At 59.3% G+C, this 22,065-nt stretch overlaps 1 protein-coding gene across 1 annotated transcript in view; it reads left to right on the top strand.

Annotated features, from left to right (window-relative positions):
- The window catches only part of PHC2 (polyhomeotic homolog 2), a 48,940-nt gene that overhangs the window by 14,858 nt on the left and 12,017 nt on the right, over positions 1 to 22,065 (top strand). Inside the window, exons 6-9 of the mRNA XM_065421280.1 lie at positions 607 to 762; positions 1,273 to 1,576; positions 11,657 to 12,117; positions 12,465 to 12,630. Of these exons, the coding sequence (XP_065277352.1) occupies positions 607 to 762; positions 1,273 to 1,576; positions 11,657 to 12,117; positions 12,465 to 12,630 (1,087 nt within the window). The remainder of the gene's footprint in view (positions 1 to 606; positions 763 to 1,272; positions 1,577 to 11,656; positions 12,118 to 12,464; positions 12,631 to 22,065) is intronic.

Below are 22,065 nucleotides of genomic sequence, written 5' to 3'. Positions count from 1 at the left end.
GTGTTGTTAGTAACAGTCAGGGACAGGTCACAGGCCATAAAAATTCACCGACGCCTGTGACCTGTCCCTGACTTTTACTAAAAATACCCGGGTGCGGGGTAAACAGTCCGATCGCTGCCGGGCACTTGCAGCTGCTCCAGCCCCGTCATTGCTCCTGCACAGGGGCTGACCCGCTCCGTTGGCTCCTGGGCTGACCCACCCCGGCCGCTGCTCCTGCTCTGGCAGCACCGGGACTGACCACTGACAGCTACTCCAGCCCCAGGGTTGCTGACCCAGCCCCAGCTGCTGCTGCAGTCCCACTGCAGCTCCAGCCCTACCCCAGAAGACGTCCCAGAATCGGTGACAGAACTGTTATCCTTTGTCGTAGGGACCCACTCCCCCATTACACATCCTCACACCCAGTCTCTCTCACCCCCCACACACACTTCCGTCTCTGCAGTGCCCCACCTCCCCTGGCCTCGCCTTTGCCCAAGCTGCCTCTGTGCCCCCAAGGCCTGTCCCGTGGCCGACCCCAGCCCTGGGGGACGTGGGGCTGCTGGTTTTGCTTTCTCGGCCTGAGCCGGCAGCAGGTGACGTAAAAGGCAACACATTTCATGTAATTTCCAGGCCCAGCAAAGTAACCTTGTGCAAGTAGCTAGGAGCCTAGGCCGTGCTGTTCCTTTATCCCCCCAGCTCATCTTCACTCCTACGGCCACAGTCACCGCGGTGCAGCCCGAGGGCAGCGCAGCCCCCACCTCCCAGCCATCCACCACCACTGCTCAGGTGAGAGACAGCCCCCCTCGCCTGCCGCCCCTGCTGGGGGAGGGGAGAGGGTTAGGAGAGCCTAGCCCTTGGAGTGCCCAGCGTTGGCCCCCACACTCCCACCGGGGGGGCCGAGGTACCTTCCCCGTGACTGAGTTTGTGGTGGGGAGGTCAGTGCTGCGATGCAAGGCACTGGCCGGAGAGATGGGGCATGGGCAGGAGGGGCCATTGGTGGGAGGGGGCGGGTGCCACAGGGAAGGCCTTAGCGACTGAGTGGCTCAGAGGGGCTTTTCCACTCTAGCCCACTCCAATCCAGCTGTGCCCAGGGGTGTCTGAGCTGGTGCTGCCAGAGACTTGTGGGGCCATTTCCCGGTGGCTAGGTGCCCACCCCGTCAGTCGCTCTCTGCCCCCCCAGGGGCTGTGCAAAGGGTCCGATCCTGCCAGCCCAGCCCCATCCCTGGGATGCGCGTCTTGGGGGCTGTGTCTGGGCCCCATGCTGAGGCCTTGGGCCCTCCTGCCCCTCTGCTCCAGGTCCAGAATTTGGCCATAAGAGCCCAGCAGACAGTAGCACAAGGAGTGGCTTCCTCCCAAGCCCAGCAGCTCCCCACCCTGGCCATGAAGCCAGCTCCAAGCAGCAGCCAGCCGGCCTGCAACACTTCTCAGGGCAAGGCCGTGGGGCCAGCTCCCTCTGCGGGCACCAAGGGCAGCCAGGCTGAGCAGGGAGCAGAGCACCTTAAAAAGGGAGACGGCGGCGTGCCCACCAGCATGGACAGCCGAGGGCACCCCATGAGCCGGACGGTGACACCGGTGACCACCCACCCACTCATCGCCCCAGGTAAGGCCCCCAGCGTCCTGGGTGAGCGGGGCTGGTGGGCGGGAGCCATGCTGTGCACAGGGTGCCGAGTGGCAGAACCTCTGACAAATGTGGCTGTGCTGGGTGCCGGTGCCCCACAGCGGTGCCGGTGCCCCACAGCGGTGTGCAGTGCCGGTGCCCCACAGCGGTGCCGGGTGCCGGTGCCCCACAGCAGTGCGTGGTGGCAGGTGCTGGTGCTCTATAGAGATGCTGCAGTGCCACATGCAAGTACTTGGTGGCGGTGACACATGCTTGTACGCTGTGGTGAAGCCACCGTGTTATGGGCCCACACTCTGCGGTGGTCCTGCATGCTGGTGCTCTGTGGCCCAGCCGCAGTGCCGCGTGCCAGGGCTGCGGTGGTGGGTGCTGGTCCCCTGGGGTCAGACACATCATGATGCCACAGTGTGATGCGGCTCAGGGTTGTGCCAAAGTCCCTTGGTTGTTTATTGCTGCACGTGCCACACTCTGGCTGGTGGTGCCTGCTGAGGGATGGAGTAGAAGGCTCCAAGGGCTGGGAAGGGCGAGTGCATTCTTGAGACTGAGGCAGAGGGGATGAATCGGGTGTGGGTGAGATGCTGGGTCCCTGGGCTCAGCCCAGTTGCCAGTCAATCAGAAGGTACAGGCCAGAGCGTGAAGCTGATCTGTAGCCACGTGTGTTCATGTGTCTGCGTGTGTGTTCACATGTACATGTGTTGCATGTGATGACTGCTCAGACCCTCCAGCTGGGCTGGATGGGCAGCCCTCAGCAGTGCTGGCTGCCTGCTCTTTGTCCCACAGCTCAAGCACGTGGACCTGTTGCTGCCCACTAGGGGTTGCTTGGTCGTCCCTCCCTGCTGTGTGCCAGGGCACTGGCCAATGGCAGGGCCCAGTGAAGTCTGTCAGGATCTGCCTCTTGCTGGAGGATCAGGCCCCGGAATCTTAGCTTTCCCTCCAGATAGATGGTTGAACTTGGGAAATAGGAGCTGTAACTGGCACAGGAACGTCTGCCTGAGTCTGCAGAAAGCCTGAAACAGTGGGTCAGCTGCTCAGCCCAGGGTTCTCTAAACTCAGCCAACAGGAGGGGAGAGCTGCAAAGGAAACCACTGCAGCTCCCTGATTCCAGGGCTGGTTCTATGCCTGCCCTGACCCTAGTACACGTTACAGGAGCCAGGGGGCTGCACTAACCTACACCAACAGCCCCCTGGGTATGTCTGCCAGCTAGGGATTGCTGGAGCGCAGTAGTGCTGACACAGCTCCTATGCTGGGGACTGCAGGGCAGGGGCAATCCCCAGCGGGGGAGATTGTGCCACTTTCCAAGCACAAAAGGTTCCAGGTCACAATATGGGATGAGGCTTAATAATTTGGAGCTGTTCATCTAAAAGGTGTGTTGACTCTGAAACCTAATGATGGCAATTTAACTCTTTCACTGCTGAAACTTCCAGTGGATGTATTTATCCCACAGTCCCATGCCACCTCCCAGGTGCCAAAACCTCCCACTTCCCTTCTGGCCCCTAGGGTACAGTAACGCCTGGTCAGTGCAAACATCTGAGGCAGATGGAAAACGGATGCTGTGGGACAGCCAAGAATGAATTACATTTAATACCAAAATAAACTGCCCAGGGCTTCTGCACTGACTGTCTCATATCCCTGTCACGTTGATTACTGTCCTCCCACCATTAATGCCAGAGATGCGGCCGCACCATTGCCAACCAGAGAGCTGCCAAATCTTGGCTGAGCTCACTGCGGAGAACATGCTCCCTTGGCACTTGAGAGTGTGCTGTGTGGTTGGTGCCCTGCACTCTGTGACCCTGTCCCAGCATGCCCCCCACCCCCTCCTACCCTGGGAGATCCATAGTGACTGTTTCCCAGACAAACCCTGCATCCACACACGGGGCCAGCCCCACGTGGAACCAGAAGCTGTTTAGCACTGCATGGCGTGCAGGCCATGTGTTCATGGGGGGGGGGGGGGTGTTTGGGGCAGGGGAGTGTGTGGTAGTGACTTGTGAAGGGAGAGGGGCAAGGGTACTGGGGGGACTTTCTGGGTAACCCCCACCCCAGAGAGCCCTTCAGAGGAGAGCAAGGGTTGGCCACGGGTCATTCTGGGAGGAATGGGGCCTAGAGCGGCATCTAGCCAGTCGAAGACACTGAGTGAGCCAGAGTGGCACCTGGGGGCAGGAGACAGGGAGTGGGCCAATGTGTGCCTGGAGCAGGCTGCAGACAGGAGCTGGCTGCAGGGGGAAGCCCCAGATGGAGCAGGGGCCGGGCTGGGAGAGGGAGAGCAGCTGAACAGGGCAGGGAGGCAGTTGGTGGGGCTGGGACAGGTCCAGGCAGTGAGTGCTATAACCAGCCAAGCTGAAGGAAGAGCAGCCTGAGCCAGGAGCTGGGCCAGCAGCAGCCTGGAGAAAAGCAGAGAACAAGATGCAGGAGGAACCTCACACAGAGACACTTGGGTGGGGCCAGGCCAGCCAGACTGCGGCCCTCGTGGTTAGAGAGACTCTTAACACCCTGCCAGGGGAGGAACTCTAGTGACCTGGCCCAGAGCCAAGGCACAAAGAGGAAGTGCTGTGCGAGATTGGGAAAAGGGGGCTGAGAAACCCCCCGAGGTGAGTGAGCCCCAGATGAGCCCCAAGGAGGTGCCAGCCCAGCTTGTGGCGCAAACCCCGTGACACGGCTCCAGACTGAGCATTGCCTGGGCACGTAGAATAGCGCCGCCGCGGTGCCCTGCCTGACGAGCTGGGATGTGAGTGCCCTGGATGCGAAGGGGAGGATGAGAAGGAAGGAGGATGGCTGCTGAACCAGGACCCCTTGGAGGAGCTAAGGGAATTCTACGGCTTCCCCTGTGGGAGCACGGACAGAGCCAAAGCGTCCCAAAGAGCTCGGCCTGAGTTGCCTCCGCAAAGGGGTCGGCTAGCGTGTCAGGCACAAGGGAGGGCGGGTGGGCAGGGGCCTTCGTAGTCAGTGCTTCCTCCGGAGTCTGACAGCTCTTCCGCAACACAAAGATGAGGAGCCACCTGGGAGCTGACTAGGGTTACCATACATCCGGATTTTCCTGGACATGTCCGGCTTTTTGGTCCTCAAATCCCCGTCCGGGGGGAATTGCCAAAAAGCCGAACATGTCCAGGAAACATGCTTTGCCGGCATCCCTGTCCCCTGCTTACCTCAGAGTGGCTCCGGCTGCTGCTCCCCCGACACCTCAGCTCTGTGTAGCTGAAGAGCGGAGCTGCCCGAGCGCTACCGGCTTCATGGTTTGCCGGGCAGCCCCCAGCCCTCCAGACCCTGCACCCCCAGCCGGGTGTTTCCCCAGCGCAGCCGGAGCCCGGGAGGGGAAACACCCGGCTGGGGGCGCAGGGTCTGGAGGGCTGGGGGCTGCCCGTCAAACCGTGAAGCCGGTAGCGCTCGGGCAGCTGTTTCGCATGGCTGGGAGGGAGGAGGAGGGGCAATGCGGGGCGCTTAGGGGAGAGAGCGGAGTTGGGGCGGGGACTTTGGGGAAGGGGTTGGAATGGGGGCAGAGTTGGGGCAGGGGAGGGGGCAGAGTTGGGGCAGGGGAGGGGGCGGAGTTGGGGCGGGGAAGGGGCGGGAGCGGGGCCCCGTGGAGTGTCCTCTTTTTTAAATGTTTTAATATGGTAACCCTAGAGCTGACCCACTCACCCCCAAACCTGCAGTCGCTGTTTCTAGCCAGGCTGGTGTCTGCGTGTACCCCTGGGGGGTGCCTGGGGAGGGGATGGTGTGACCGGGGAATTTTCTGGGGAATTAAGATGCGTTAGGCCTGAATTTTGTGGGCTACTCAAAAGCTATTGCCCAGGCTGCCTGTGCCACCACTGACCCATGTCTCCAGCTGCCACGGCTTCTCTTCCCCTGCCACCCGGTGCCCACTGGCCTCTCCCCTGCCAGCCGTGGGCCCAGAAGTCATTACCCACTGGCCTCCCGTCCTTCAAGTGCTCTCCGTGGGGGCATTCTGGGCTGGGCCTTTCAGTGGTTCAGCCTCCAGGCAGGCCCCCCTGTCAGTTCCTGGGTCGAGGCTCCCCTCTTTGGGCCCACATGGCCTGTCTGAGCTCTGCCCAGCTCCCTGGGTATATTGGGCCCTTAACTAGACTCCCCAGGGACTCCAGCAGCTGCCTCATGGGAGGCACCTTTTCCTCATGCCCCCCTGTGGGCTGGATCCTCAGCCCCGCCTTGCCCAGAGCTGCCCAGTGCCAGCCTAGCGCCAGCTCTGCCTCATGCCAGCTCCTGCTCTGTTTGGGGCTCCCTCATTACCCCCCTCCCAGAACAATCGGATGGGTGGGGAGGGGCCCAGCTGTCCTAAGGGGGAAGATGAGAGCGCACATGCTACTGCTTGAAGTGGGCTGACGCCCGGCACTTGCCTTACGCCGGCGCTCAACCCCATTCACCCAGTACTCTGCCCATGCTAGCCCCTGTGCTCTCCCTAGGACTCCCTCCCCCTTCCCCTTCCCCTTCCCCCTCCTGCCTCCCCCCACACCTGCCATCATTGGCTTCTGGCTGCTATTCTTCCCACGTGGTTGTTGGTTGCTGTGGAAACAGTAGCTTTGCTGTGGGGTATAAATAAATAACAGCCTCAGCAGGAAGGGAGCTGGCAAAGTGGGCGGGGGGGGGGGGCAGCAACCAGCCCTGTGTGAGCCCCTCTGACCCCCCCCCCATTGTGCTCTTATAGGCCTGGGGGAGCTGGGGCCCCTCCCGCTCTTCCCACTGGGGGGCATCCCCTCTCCAGAGCCCGGGGGGTTGTGTCTCTCTGGCCCCAGCCCCGATGGGGCTTTCACAGGCCTTGGCTAGTAGCCAGAGCAGAGACAATGGAATCCGGGCCCTGGTGACTGGTGACGAGTGGGATTTGGCCTCAGCATCTGCCGGGCCCGGAGATAAGATGCTCGCCTCCTGCTGCGGCGGCAGCTGGGCTGCAGCTCCTCCAGACAATGACTGCAAACCTGAGCGAGTGGTCCCAGCAGATACCCTGCAGGGGCCTTGCATTTGGAGGTCTGACTCAAAGCAGACCTGTTAAAGGGGGCAACACAATCGGGGCTGAGAGTGCCAAAAGCAGCAGATGTGCTCAGGTGGGCAGAGGGGCTCCCTGAGCAACAGATGGCACTTGGCTGCCCGGAGCAATCCCTCGTTGCTTGGAGCTGCCTGCGAGGCTCATGCTGTCTCCCAGACCTGTGGGCCTTGCTGCTTGCAGCCAGAGGCACCTGGCTGGGGTGATCGTTAGGGGATACCATTACTGCGCTCGTTAATTCTGTGCACTAACAACCTTGAATCATGTTACAAAGATGGGGAAACTGAAAAATTGGGGCAGGTTCAGAGAAGAGCTGCTAGAATGACTAAAGGATTGGAAAATATGCCGTGTAGTTACAGACTCAAGAAGTGCAGTCTATTTCGCTTGTCCAGGAGAAGGCTAACGGGTGACTAGATCACAATCCATAGTGCCTACCTGGGGAACCGAAATTTGACAATAGGATTCTCTTCCATCTAGCAGACAAAGGTCTAACATGATCCAGTGGCTAGAAGTTGAAGCCTGACAAATTCAGATTGAAAATAAGGCCAGATTTTAACAGGGAGGGTAATTAACCATTGGAACAACTTACCAAGGGTTGTGGTGGACTCTCCATCACTGGAAATCTGGAAATTGAGATTGTATGTTTTTCTAAAAGCTACACCCTAGTTCAAACGGACATGAAGTCAGAGCAGTCCTATGGCCGGTAGTATACAGGCAGGCAGAGTGATGATTGCAATGGTCCCATCCAGTCTTATGAACGGCCCCATCCATAGCTAAGAGGGGCATAGAATCCAGGACCCTTGATTACCTGGCTGCTGCACTCACCACACAGTCTAGGCCGTACGGCATCTTTCTGGACCTTTGGTTAGGAGCAAGAGCTGTGGCTAATAACACTCTGAGCCTGAATCCTGCAAAATAAATGGCTCAAAACTGTCTGGGTTCTGGGCTGGCGCACCTCTACTACGCTTACGTTAACCCCATGATATTATGGGGCAGCTTTAAACATGGTGAGACAATGCTGCAGGCTAAAATGGGTTTGGCATATATTTGATCTAAACGGGCGAAGTGCTGCGGAACTGCTAATTATATTCTAATGAAGAGTGTGTGTGTGTCACTGCCCTCTACTGGAACAGATCAGCATTGCTTGTGTGTCATACACCCTGTAAGGCTAACGGAGAGCTTTTTAGGGCTGGAGGTTGTGAGCTCCACCCCAGCTGTAGCCATGAAGTTGTGTGCACTGGCTGTGTGTAGCACAGGGAAAGTCGGAGGAGCTTGTGGATTGGCTACATTGCTGTTATTACCCAGCCAGGTGGGACCCACTCTAACAGTGTGTGAGCGCCCTGGCGCTGTCCAGCAGCGAGGGGTTTGGTGCAGTGTGCCCCCTCCCCCCCCACAGTGGGGGGTGAAAGTGTCTTTAACAAAGTGTCAGGGCCCAGCGGGCTGGGGGGGCTGGCCTGGCCTGGGGGTAGGGGGCTGTGTGCAGTGAGGCCCATGCCCTGGTCCATGGAGTGCTGAAGCTCCTGCCCTAGAGGCATGTGTTGTGGCTGGGGTAGGGGTGCTGCGTTCTGGAGCTACCCAGGGTCTCCCCAGCTCTCTCGCTCGCACTAGTAAATAGCAGCTGGTTTCGCTCCCTGGCACTGGCCCCACTTTGTCCCCATCTGTGCTTGGCCAACAAGACCTGGCCCCGCCTGCCCTGATCACTGACCTGGCAGCTTTGGAAACGCCACCATCCCCCCTCCTGCGCTGGGGTTGCCATGGCAACTCCTCTTTTTTGTAGGCATTTCACAAGCAGAAAGGCCAAATCTGCATTTAAAAAGCTGAGGGTCGGTGTGAGGGGAGCAGAGCGAAAGGGCCTAAGCCAGCCCAGTCCTAACCCCTGCCCTCCGGGCACCTGCACCTGCCTGCCCTGGGGCTGGGCCCTGGGGCGTTGGGAGCAGCAGGAGGCGACTGAGGCCTTCCTGGATGTCTAGCCTGGTGAAGGAAGAAGGGGTTGAGTTTGAGCTCCTGGCACTGCAGCTCCCCCGATCCAGGCCCAGAAAGGACTTTGGCCAGGTCCACACCAGCGATGTGCTGGTTAGCTCTGCCGGCAAACCCTCTTCACCGAGCCGCAGCTTAGCCAGCCAGGGAGCACGTTGGCTGGTCCAGCTTAGACCAGTTCAGCCAATGAAATAACCCCCCGAGACAGGGACCCCGCCCCCCGGTCCCTGCCCCCTGCGTGGAGCCCAGGCAGGGCCCCTGCCCCCCGGTCCCTGCCCCCCGCGTGCAGCCCAGGCAGGGCCCCTGCCCCCAGTCCCTGCCCCCCGCATGGTGCCCAGACAGGGACCCCTCCCTGGGCCCACACTTCCAGCTGTTGTAGGTTGCTGGACTGGTTTGTCTAATTCACAAAGTGGAGAGACACCTTTAAAACCAGCTTGGCTAGTGCGAGCCTGTGATCTGTCACCGATGGCACAAAATGCAGCCAGCCCCCCGGGGTCCCCTGGGGCCTGCATGACGGCTGGGAGGGGTGACTAGGAGACAATAGCCTTGCCCTACAATAGCGTGGGGGCATCCCTCTCCCTTAGCTGCTCGAGTCAGATCATGTGGCAGGGGGGTGGGTCTGGGTTCCCTGCCAGGCTCTAAGCCAATCTCACGTGCTCTGGGGCTTCCCCAGCTGGGGGGGCAGGGGCAGCTGAGCGCACTGGGGAGGGCTGAGCGACTTGGCTGCAGGTTCAACTCCCAGGCTGTTGTGTGAGAACTGGATGTAGGCCCCTGCCCTGCACCGTTGTTACACCAAATCCAAAATCTCCTGCCCCTTCTTCCCCCAACCCCATCCCCCAGCTCAGGCCTGAAGGGCTCCCCAGAGCTGCCGTGGCTGTGGTGTAGCCTGCGGTCAGGTCTTGACACCCCTTGTATCCCCCTGCCAGGCCGAGGCACGGAATGGCCCCCGCTAAGTGCTGGCGCCTGGAGCTCCAGCTCTGAGGGAACCATCTGCCACAGTGGCACAGACTTAGTTCCTGGCTGCTGGATAATTGTGCAGTGGGCGGGCAGGCAGCTTGCAGCCGGAGGGAAAAGGCCAGAGCAGCAGAGTCTACCCTGAAACGAGGGCAAGCCCCTGCCTGGCCAGAGGCGGCTGCTTTAACCACTATGCTGCTGAGGATGTGTAAGCTCAGCCTCAGCTCCTTCTCTGGGCCCTCCGCCCATGGGGAGGGGCTGAACTGGGGTTTGCAAAGCTCCATCTCATGCTCAGACGGGGGGCCCATGGATTCCCAACGCACAACGTCCAGGGGCCAGTTCTGGCCACATCTCCAGCTCCAGCCCCTGGGCCCTTCTCGAAGAAGCTGTGGCCCTTCCCAGCTCCCCCAACCCACTCCAGCCCCCGTGCCCCCCCCCCCAAGCCCACAGACCCATTCCAAGAGGTCAGTTTGGGAGTGGGTCTCACTGCCAGGGAGGCTGGGCTGGCTGAGAATCACCCCATGCCAGAGCTCTCCCAGCACCAGGCCCCTACCGGCCCCTCAGCCCCCTGTAAAACCAGTCTCCAGGTGTCACCCATCTGGCAAGCTGTCCCTTCCTGTGCGTAAAACCATAGAATCATAGAATGTCAGGGTTGGAAGGGACCTCAGGAGGTCATCTAGTCCAACCCCCTGCTCAAAGCAGGACCAATCCCCAACTAAATCATCCCAGCCAGGGCTTTGTCAAGCCTGACCTTAAAAACCAATAAGGAAGGAGATTCCACCACCTCCCTAGGTAACCCATTCCAGTGCTTCACCACCCTCCTAGTGAGGTACAGACCACAGCATTGACCCACCCAAGGATAGAGCTGAGGTTAGTACCCCATTCCCAGGCCTGTGCTAAATACCCTGCTCTCCTGACAGCTGTTACATTGGCCAGGTAGCCATGCAAACACCCAGTGCAATCCCCTGTTTTTCCCCCGCATGGCTACAGTTACAGTGGGCTCCGTTCCCAAGTCACTGGGGGATGTTTCTAGCTGCCCAGCATGGCTGGCTCTGCCTGGAGTCTTTGCAATTCCATCTTGGTCTATCCTGCATCTGTCCCTCACTGGGGATGGACTCTGGGGTCGGTACCTGATCCAGCAGCCCAGGTGATGGTGCAGAAGGCAGAATGGCCCAGCCAGCACCCCCATGGCTGCACCATCCCCTGCAGGGCTGGCAGGAATCACCGTGTCTGGGGGAGCCGGCCAATCGGGGAGCCGAGACGTGAGGGAAAAGGCACCGTTTTACCTTGTTGCTTTCTGAGTGCTTCCTCCCTGCCAGGAATGGGGCAGGGCCTCACCAACACACAGCACTTATCCCTACCCCAGAGAGACCTGTGCTTCTGACATGCAGAGAGATTTTAGGGGGGATGGGGAATTGTGCTCTACTGAAGCTCCACCCCAACACCCAAGCTCCGCCCACAATCCCAGGATGCCCACATATTTTGAAATGTTTTGTGGTTGACAGTGATAACATTAAGCACCGGAGTGAACATCCACTGAGTGGACCGGTTCCCATTCCTCGTGTTCCAGCCAGCAGGCTCAGGCACACATCACGCAGTGGGTCACAGCCCGAAGCTTTCCTTCCTGACCAGCTGGGCTAGAAACAACCAGCCCTGGTGGCAGCAGCGAGAATTCAAGCGAACGGCCTCTGTCCCCATGGGTGACACGGAGTCAAGAGGGGGCTCAGGGTCCCTGTTTGTGGGAGACCAAATGCCACAGCACCTGTGCTCTCCCCCTCATGCCCGTTCCCTGCCCGCCTGTCCCTTGCTAATGTGCCTGGGGGAGCAAGGGAGGGGCGCACCACTTAGGCAGACACAATAAAGCCGCCGGAGTCACGGTCCAGCGCCTCATGCATCTCCCCAAGGAGAGTCTGGCCCCGGCTGTGCACGGGGGGAGGGGAACAGAGCGGGCGAGGCGCCTCATGCCTGGGCACCTCAGAGGACGGGGGTGGCTATGCCCCCGGTGCAGCTGAAGGGGGCTGGCGGGCGTGGCCAGCCCAGGTGTCTCTGGAACAAAGAGGCTAATGTTCTGCGTGCGCGAGCAGGGGCTGCGCAGCTGGGCGGGTGAAGGCCTCGTGACGAACGGCTCTGTGCTGTGCTTCCCCCTCCAGCGTACGCCCAGCTGCAGCCCCACCAGCTCATTCAGCAGCAGAAGCAGATCCAGCACCAGTTTGTGATCCAGCAGCAGCAGCTCCAGCCCAGGCCCCAGCCTCAGCTCATCCAGGGCGGTGCCAACACCTCACCCCAGCTGCAGCCACTGCCCCCGCCCACACCCAGCCTGGCGGTGCAGCCCAGCCCGCAGGTGCAGGGCCAGAGCCACACCGCCCCACAGGGCCCAGCCCCCCTGTGCCACCCGCCGCCGTGCCAAGCTTCCAGTCAACACAAACCTAGTGCCAACCAGCCATACCAGCCCACTCTGCACGCCCCTGGGCTCCAAGCTGTGGGCCCAGCCCAGCCAGCGCCTGAGGGCGGGCCTCAGAATGGACACCCCGGGTGCCTGAACCATGCCACGCAGCGCAAGTTCCAGCATGCCTCAGCCGTGATCCTGCAGCTCCAGCCAGCCATCGGGACGGTGAGTGTGGCATGGCCGGGGAATGCGGTGCCAGCCACTGGGGGACGTTGGGAGATTTGGTCCCGGGTTTGGGTTTGGTTGTGACTTGGAGGAGGAAACGTAGGGATCTTACTGTAAATCTTTGATTGTTAACAGTGTCCCCTCAGCTGGATACAGGATTCTTCTTCACTTCCTGGCCTCCACTCTTGTGGGATTTTTCTGTGCGCTGTTAAACAGCCACCACGTTCCACCCCAGAGGTGCTCATGTTTCATGCTGGGCGACGTGTTGCCTGTGTGTGGGGGAGCCCTGGGATCACTCCAGGCACTGGCTGCTGTTACACTCTCCTTCTTGCCTGCCTCTCTGACAGCCTCCGCTCAGCATCCAGGAGAATGCCAGGAAAGACATCCTTCCTGCTGAGAAGCACCCGGAAAGCCTGCCAGCTCAGCAGCCGCAGCCGCCACAGGCTGCCCTGATGCCCCCAACTGCACCCCCAGACCCAGAGGTCTCTGAGGGCAACAGGCCCCCTACTCATGGTAAGGAGCCTTGGCTGTGTAGTGGGCTGTTACCAGGAGCGGCTGCCTTGCCCACCCCCTGCTCTGAGACATGGGGACGGGCAGGCCCCTGCTTAGGGAATGGGGCAGAGCTGGATTGCTGGGGAGTGTTCAGGGGGAAGCTGGGGCATGGGGGAAAGTTCCTGAGTGTATTCTGGGCAGCACCTTGGAAATAAACCACACCCCAAGGGGCTTTGCAGCCTCACTCCCCCATTGGATCCCCATGTGCACACCAGCAGTGCACAGGGCCCATCGGAGAGGCAGAACAAGGGAGAATGCCCTGGATGCAAAGATACTGCAAGTGGGCCCCCCGTGCCCAGCACAACAGGCAAGGCCCCAGAGCGTGCCACCACCGGGATCTACACTGCACTGCGCTGCGCTGCGTCCACAGGCTGCCCAGCCTGCTCTGACTCACACTGGGGGAGCTGCTCCCCGGCCGAGCTCCAGGTGGAGAGAGCAGTGCCAGCACAGGGGGTAAGAGGTGCAGGGAGGACGAGGTGAAGAGCTACCGGAGGCTGCTGCCATTGGCAGGAGCTGCAGAGGAGAAGGCTCTCACGGTGTGTGTGGGGCAGATAGGGGCAGGTGTCAACACAGGCATCAGACCTGGCAGTGGGTGGGTCCTTCGGGCTGGCTCCCGAGCAGTGGTGCTTTGGTGCAAAGCAGGTTCTTAGATGAGGGGTTACTCCTCCTGCCACCCCCCAAACACCATCAGCAGTCAGTGCCTGCCTGGCTAGGAGACAGCACCATGGCTCTGGGCGTCCTGGGGTGACTAGCATTAATGGGTGGTGGTGCGGTCGGTTCCCCAGTCAGTGACTCAGTCATGCAGGGGCTTGCCTGTGTGGTGATGCCAGCAGCATGGCGTGTGCCCTGGGCAGTGACACCAGCGGTGTGGGGGGCACACTCACATGGGAATCCCAATGCTGTGGCTGGCCTGCCTGGGCAGTAATGCTGGCAATGTAGCAGGCTGCATGGGTGGTGGCATCAGCCCCATCACCAGGCAATGCCAAGGGTGCAGCAGGTTCCCTGACTGGTGATGCTGATCCTGCCTTTACAGGGGAGCTGCGCTGGTGCAGGTGCACCTGAGAGCTGGCTGCTCCCATCTGGGGGATCCTTGGCCCTGTTCACCCTGCAGCACAGGTCCCGTGCTGATGGGTGCTGTGGAAGTGCCTTGGAGGGGTGGATTCCAGCAGCATGTTTCCCAACACAAGAGATGGGAGTGAGGTGCTATTGCCACATCTCGTCAAGCTCTCGCCTTCCCCACCGCACTGAGCACTGCTGCTCTGAACACGCAGTTGTGGGGCAGCTCAGAAAGTTCCCCTGGTTTCCAGCCTTGGGCTGTTTTAGGACTGCTGGCTGGGATGGGACCAGCCTGGGGAACCTGTGCTAGGCCCAACTCAACCCCAGGCCTCCTGCATCCTGGCTGTGGGTGTCTGGGATCTGTGATGAATCCCTTGCTCCCGACCCTGAGCTGGGCCCGGTTTGACATGGAGCATCTCTCTGTAGGGCAGGAAGGCCGGGCAGAGACATGCCCAGGGCACATCATTGCAGGGTGCTGCCGCGCTCATTAGGCCCCACGTTTCGATCTGGCTGGTTTTATAAAGCCAGAGCCTTTCCAGGATTTTACTTTGTTTGAATTCCAATGCAAACAGGTTGGGGGTCAGATTCCGCATTCCCAGCCCTTGCAGCACTGTTCCTGGGCACGGGAGCCGGGGGGAACTGACCGGTTGGCCCATGGGCAGTGACAGCACAAATGGCAGGGATGTGGCAGGGGACTTCAGCCACCCTCTGTGCTGCAGTGAGGTCAGAGGACGTGACCAACACAGGGCAGGAAATGGCCAGAACCACAGCTGTCTGACCACCCCCGTCAGTGGGGGGCTGCCCCATGCCGGGGGCAGGAGGGCTCCTCTCCCCACACCCAGACATTCTTGTTATTCCGGTGTCTGATTGTCCCCAGCCTTGGCTTGTCTTGAACAATCTGACTTGCAGCCAGTCAGCAGACGAGCTGGGGGTGGAAACGTCATGGTCCCCCAGACAGTCAGCCCCCGAATGCCAAGTGCCGGGGGCATAGTCAGCATGGGGCCAGCCTCATTAATGCCATCTGCCCGCTAAGTGGAGCCAGGCTCCCCTGAGACGCCAAGCCTCTGGGATATTCTGGACTGGAAAAGCCACAGCACGGCATGGACCCATCTGTCAGGGTCATTGGGCTGTATCCATCCCCATAGCCTCCCCTGGCAGAGCGTCTTCCTGCTCCCATGGGGAGGCGTGGGGAAAGGGGAAGGGGCTTCAGAGCTGCAAATGCTCCTGGGGAGGGGCCTGTGTGGGATGTACCGTGAGTGTGTGTGTCGGGGGGGTTGTGCGCTGGGAGTGTGTTGGGTTGTGCAGGGGTATGTCTTGGAGGGGTGGGGTTGTGTGCAGGGGTGGGGGGTGTTGTGGGGCTGTGTACTGTATGTTGGGGTGTGCAGAGCTCTTGTGTGCAGAGGTGGTTTGATCATTTATTCAACAAACTAATGTTTTCCACGTCATTTTCCCATGTTGGACCATAACCGCCCCAGTGACTCCATCTCCCATTCTTTGCCCGCTGTAGTGGGCATGGGGGATTGTGCATGTGGGGTGCAAGGGTGTTGGGGCAGTGTGCAGGCATGAGCCCAGCAGGAATCATACCGGGCAAAGCTGGCACAGCCTGGGGCAGAGTGCCCCCTGGGAGAGGATCTGCGATGGAGGAGAACTCCAGTGTTTCCCTGTGGCCCTGCAGCTTGGCCCGTCCCTTACACCGATGCAAAGTGGAGGGAGACATTGCCCAGTTAAGCTGGTGGCCTTGCACCCCCACTGTGCACTGGTGTAAATGGTGGCACGAGGCTCGGGCCATGGCATCCGGACAGGCAGGAGAGCTTGCTTCTCAGCTGGGCCTGGGTAGCGAAGAGCAGGTGAGAGCGAGCTGCGGTGAGGTCGGGTCGCAGTCACCACCTCTGTGAAAGACGCACACCCAGTCTCCCTCATCCCCCCTCCATGCTCTAGGAGCTTGGTCTAGGCCTGTGCCTTGTCCTTGGTCTCACCAGACTCATGAACCACCATGGAGCAACCACTCCCTTTATTCTTGGCAACAGCTTTTTTCCCGTCCCTGCCCAGCAGAGACCAGAGAGCTGCGCTGGCTGGAATCCGCGCTGGATGCACCGTTCCAGGAAAGCAGGAGGCCCTTGTCTCCCTACGGTTCCTCCCTGGTCTTAGTGCAGCCGGCACATCAGTGAAGCCCGGGGTTAGTGCTGCTCAGGTTGGAGCCCAGGGATGGGACAATTGTGGGCTCCACATGCATCCCCAGCTAGCCTGGTATTCCCCAGCATGGGCTCCTGCCTGCGACGCCTGTCCCCATTGGAAATAATGTAGGAGCCCCGGAGTGTGGAAAGTCCGCACTCTTTGTTGGCAGCAACTTCAAAGGCTGCAGGCTTCCCATGCTCGGGCAGGGCCCTGGGCACCCATTCACCTTGCTTTTCTACTGCACCCTGCAGGATCCCAAAGCACTGCAAGGTAGGGAAATAGGCTTAGCCACATTCTCTAGATGGGGAAACTGAGGCATGGAGCAGGGACGTGACTTGATTGAGACCAGATAGTGAATCCATGGAAGGCTAGGGAAGAGAACCCAAGACTCATGACTTCAGTCCCTAACTCCAGTCACTCCTTTACATCTGTACAGGAACCCTTCCAGTGAGCACTGAAATGCAGCCACATCTGGGGTGGGATGTGTCAGCTCACAGGAGTCCTTCCACAATAGTTTAGAACAGGAAGCAAAGTAGAAGAGAGCAGTGAATTGAAACTTCACCTGGAGATGTAGGGAGGCAGGCTATAGCTAGTCATGTGGAATTCAGCCAGGACACCCGGGCTAATGTAATGCTCATGCAAAGTGCCATGGGACCTGCACTGACGAGTGGCCTGAGTCTCTTGTTTGAAAGAGCCCAGCCCCTGCAAGGTCCTACTGGGGCACTGGCTCAGTCAGCTCTACCACTTCCCACCGCCTCGGGCCATTCTTTGAAGGGCTCCCACATCCTGATGAGAATCCACCCAAACGAACTCCAAACCGCAGGCCCAAAATAGCAGACTGGGGCTGAATATTGTGTGACTCCAGCAACCAGCGAGCACGTTCGGAGTAGCTACCCTTTGAGACAACACCCCCCTTCCCCGGGGAGCTGCCCAGCCTGCAGCCATGTGCTGCATAGCCCAGCTGGGAGAGTCCAGGGCCTAGGAGGCCCATGGACGGGGCAGCTGTGCTCACAAATCCCCCTGGGTTCCAAAGGACAGCCCAGTGCGTAGTGGCTGCAGGGAATTCTCATCTGCCCGCACCTGGGGCCTCTGGGAAATGCGTTTGGTGGGTCTACTCTCGCTGGCAGCCTCAGTAGAAGGCTGAGGACTGAGCTCCCCTCTGGCCCCCGGGCTGAGGCACCTTGGTGGGGGCAATGCATGGGGGGAGGTTGCCTGCACTGGGGTTGAAGGGCAACAGGCTCCTGGTGCAGCCGCTGGGCCTTCAAACAAATGAAATGGAGCAACCCCTCCCCCACCCGCCTGGCTCTGCTCACAGCTGAATTCAGGTGCAGCCTATGCAGGGACTGATCCCTTGCAGCACTGTGCAAATCTGCCTTCTGATCCCACTGACGGCCCCTTCCCCGGCACCACTTGCTGCTGGGGGGGCCTGTCAGTAGGGGCTCAGCCCACACACTGCGCACCCTTACAGCGCTTCCAGGGTCCCCTCCCCCACACACCAGCCCTAGCTCCCTTCTGCCTGACTCAGTTTGCTCGGGGGCCTGTCTGGCCTGGAGGGGGACGCAGTGTGCAGTTAAAGCCAGTGGGGGCAGATCAGGCTCAGATGGACCTGGGGAGAGCAGAGGTCGCAGTGCTGTCTCTTCAGCCCCCCAATGTGCTCCAGCCTGGCCCAGGAGGGGCCACCACGAGTGCTGGGGGGGAAAGTCGTGTTACCCCATTCCTCTGCACAGGACGGGCGGGGGCATCGGTGGCTTTAAGCCACGTTCCTGCTTCTCAACCCCCTGGGCATGCCTGGCCCCTGGTGTAATTTAGAGCAGCCTTGGGGCCGCTCTGACTTACTCTCATTTCCCCGTGTCGGCCACGGGCAGCAGAGAACGGTTGGAGCGCTCCGGGTGCCTGCACGGCACAGGCTGGGAAAGGAGCTGGCCTAGAGTCCTGACGGGCATTCCACTCTGCTGGAGGGAGGTGGGAGCTGTGCAGGAGGGTTTCCCTGGGGCACCTTCAGGCCCCCTTTTGCCTCCAAAAAAGGAGCTGGGAGCAACAGACGCAAGCCCAGAGAATCCAGAGGATTTTTCAGGTCACAAACTGATGCTCTTAAGGGTCAAGTGGGAGCCTAAAACTCTGGAAGGTGCCCTTCCCTTAGGAGCCTGGTATGGACTCAGCAGTCCAGCGTGGTTTGGAAATGGGTTGGCATGGATGTGAGAGAGAGACAGAGAGCTCCTGCAGCTCCACACTGTCCCTCTGCAGGGCGGGAGCAGAAAGGACAGGAGAGTTTGATACATTAGCCCATTATAACCTGTCATGGCCATTTAAGGTCATCTGACTCCTTTTGCAACAGAGGGAGTCTGGGCCCCACTCCAGCCTGGGTGGCTCTATTCTGCCTGTATAGATCTCCTCGAGGTACCAGCTAGAGAAGCTGTTTTTCACAGAAGTCATGGAGAATGGGAGAGATGCTGGTGGAGTGGAGAGAAGCAAATGTGGTACCCAAAAGCGAGGAGTGATATTGGCAGTTACCAGCTGGGAACTGAGTTTCCAGGCTGTCCTGCATTGCTGGAGTGGGACAGAATGTGGCCCATGATTTCTGGGTAGACACTATCCTCATGTATTCCATGTCTTCCCACCAGTAGTTACAGCATAAAGAATTAATTCCTTACACTGCTGTAGTGCTTCCCGTCCTGAAGGACCCAAAAGCACAGGACACACAATAGCCTGATCCGGTTCCCTTATGCCAGTGTAACTCCATAGACTTCATGGGAGTTAGTCCTGATTTACACAGGTGTACGTGAACTCAGAATCAGGCCCTTCACTGAAATTCACACACCTCTCTGATGGAACTATGCCACCCCCAGCTTTTCCCCTGGCATAAGTGAGAGACCAGCTGTGGGCAAGGGGGTGTGGGCAAACTGCCTGTGTACTCCGGCTACTCCTGGCTGCTGGAATGGCCCTTTGGCGCCAGTGGGCAGCTGGGTGTCAATTAGAGACGCCTGTGAGCTGTTCTGATTTACATAGGGGGCCGGCTGCAGGGCTGGGCAGTCACCAAGGTTGGGTCAAGGTATGCTTATTTGCCCTCCACCTCAGGTCCTTCACCAAGTACAACTCAGACAGACCTTATCTATCTAATCTAATCCAGCCCCTTGTCTACACTACGGAAAAGTTTTGCCAATGTATCTGGATCTTTAGTTAAGCCACCAAAACCTGCTTAGTGTAGGTGTGTTCTATCAGTATAAAGTGCTTACACACTATATCGGGGACCTGGCATCAACTCGACTGGTATAGTCACTTCTGTACCAATAGAACTGTCTATACCAGAGCTTTTAATGGCATAATTATGCTGATAAAACCTTTAAGTGTAGACCAACCCTTAGGATGTTCTCCAGCTGCCCATCACCATAGTCTCTGGGCACCCTCCACATAAAACCAAGATCAATAGCTAAATCCCTGGTGGATTTCATGGTATCGCTGGCACCCTGTGTATTGCACACAGCTGTTTCTGTATGTGTGTTGCTAAAAACCACATGAAGTCTTTACAAGGGAAAGTGCTTGTAAAATCTCTGATTTGTCCTTATTTCAGTGTCACTGCGTAGGCAATAACAAACATTAGCATCCGGTGTTGCCCTTTGGTTTCTTCTCAGTTTCACTTTGAGGTTCTCAGCTCTGCAGCCTTTTGGCTGAAAACTCTGCAGGGGAAGTTTACAAAACATTGTTTCCACTGGACTTAATATTTATTGTTTTTAAGCCATGGAAACTTATTTCTGTTTGTGTTATGGTTTGCTTTATACAATCCAAATTGTGCAGTGAATAGGAACAGCAGAGGCCTTTTAACCAGGTAACGCCTGACCCAGAGGTCATTATTGTTCATCTAAAATAACAACCTCTTTATGTAGGGAACACTGCAGTTTAACTGCACATTGTCACAGAGACAGTGTCTGCTTGCCAGAATGGGTTGTTTCCTAGCAGTCAGGTTGGTGCAGGAACCAATAGAAAGGCAGGATTCCAAGGACAGGGCTCCTTTACATTTATAATACACAAATATCCTCACTCAGTATATTTACAAAGGCCAGAGCACTCTGCCAACATTTGCTTTGACAGGTGGGGAAACTGAGGCACAGAGCAGCAGCAGGCTTTGCTCTTGTACAAGGAGCCAGTGTTAGGGCCGGGTTGAGAAATCAGCGGTACCTGGCCCCCAGCCTTGTGCTCAGGCCATCAGACTTGTACCTCACAACATGACACCCACACAGGATAGGATATAATGGAATTGTAAAGTATGTACTTGCTGTCTGTGGAAGTGCCTGATTTAACATCCAGGGTGTGTGCAATGTGTTTGAGAATGGTGCATGGGAGTGTGTCTGTGCATAGTGTGTGTGGGGACTATTATGGTGTGCATGTGTGTGAGTGTGAAGAGAGCACATGTGGGGGTCTGGGTATTGTGTGCATTATGATAGTTTATTAATGTTTACAAGCTATAATACAATTTTAAACAAAATAAATAGTAATACAGTCGACAATCCTTTTAATAGTCCCCATCCTCACAACAACAAGGAGTCCAGTGGCACCTTAAAGCAGTGGGTCTCAAACTTTTGTACTGGTGACCCCTTTCACATCACAAGCCTCTGAGTGCGACCCCCCCTAATAATATTTAAAAGCGTGTTTAATTATTTAACACCATTATAAATGCCGGAGGTAAGCGGAGTTTGGGGTGGAGGCTGACAGCTCATGACCCTCCATGTAATGACCTCGTGACCCCCTAAGTGGTCCCAACCCCCAGTTTGAGAACCCCTGCCTTAAAGGCTAACAGATTTATTTAGCCATAAGCTTTTGTGGATTAAAAACCCACTTCTTCAGATGCATGGAGTGAAAATTACAGATGCAGGCATTATTGTCCTCACAACCTCACTAATAGCATCAAATTGTGCATCTCCTCCTCAGCGGGCTAAACTGCCATGGAGACATACCAGCCCCCCCCAATCTATGGCAGCCCATCTGCGCGGTGCTGCCTGGACACAAGCCACTTCCATGCACCCCCCAGCCGCTGCCTCTTTCTCCCATGCCCGGCCTTGCACACGCACGGGAGCCTTTCCTGGCCCTAGAGCTAGGGCAGGGGCCCCGGGCTACCGTCTGTGTGCGCCCTCCCTTCTCCTCCCGGGGCTCTCAGCGTGCAGGGCCCGGGCGAAGGGGCGCGCTCCGTGCAGCGCGGGGCCTGCTTTATTCGGCCCCCGCCCGCTCTGGGACCGGCCTTTGCTCCTAGCGGCGCCTCCCGGGCCTTGCTGCGCGGAGCGGCTTCCCTCCCGGCGGGGCCAGCTGGGCCTTTCCCCAGCAGCAGCTGCTGCCGCTCGCCCCCCTCGCGGCGCGGGGATTGGAGGCGGGCCCGGGCCGGGCGGCCAATGGCAGCGCTCGCCTGCGTGGCTCGGGCGGCCTTACAAAGAGGCCGACGCGCCCTGCCCGCTCCCCCCGCGCAGGCTGCGCGCACTCGCATTGTCTGCGCCGCCCGCGACCGCCTTGCCCAGCGTCGGAGCGACTAAGCGCGGCCAACCCGGCTGGGCGGCCCGGGGGATGCGGCCGGTTGCGCCCGCTGCCTGACGCCGCCCGGGAGCCGGAGCGGAGACGCGAGGGGCCGGTGCCATCGCAGAGCTAGAGCGCAGCGCTCCGCGCGCAGCCCGGGCCGGGGCCGCTCCCGCTCCCGCCTGCCCGAGGCCGGGCACAGCCTGACCCCGGGGCCGGGCGGGGCATTTCTCCGCCGCCCCCTTTGTCTCGACCTCCTCCGATGCCCCGGCGCGGGAGGCCGGAGGCTGCGCTGGGTGCTCCAGGCCGGAGCTGGCTCCCCTCCCAGCCGTAGCGCCCGGGCGCAGGGAGCGGCAGCTGGGCTGGCCCTTTGTTTGTGCCGAGAGCTCGTTCCAGAGATGGGGCTCCGGGGGGGCCGCCCCCGGGCGGGATCGCGGGACCGGCCGCTGCGCCTTTGATTCGCTCAGGTTAGTGCTCGCGGCCGGGCTCCGGATACACAGAGCTCAGCGCAGCTCCCGGGTTCAGCGGAGGACACGAGGGGCGGGGGAGTGGGAGTGGGAGGGGAGGCAGGGAGCCCAGCTGCCGGGGGCGCTGGAGCCATGGAAGTTTCAGCCCAGCAGACCCCTGGCAGCCCAGTGGGGTGTCTCCTTGGCACACGAGGAGGAGGGG

The sequence above is a fragment of the Emys orbicularis genome, chromosome 22 (genome assembly GCF_028017835.1).
Source record: "Emys orbicularis isolate rEmyOrb1 chromosome 22, rEmyOrb1.hap1, whole genome shotgun sequence".
NCBI lineage: Eukaryota > Metazoa > Chordata > Testudines > Emydidae > Emys > Emys orbicularis.
Note: the sequence above shows the minus strand (reverse complement) of the source record. Positions and strands in the feature narration are given on the sequence as shown.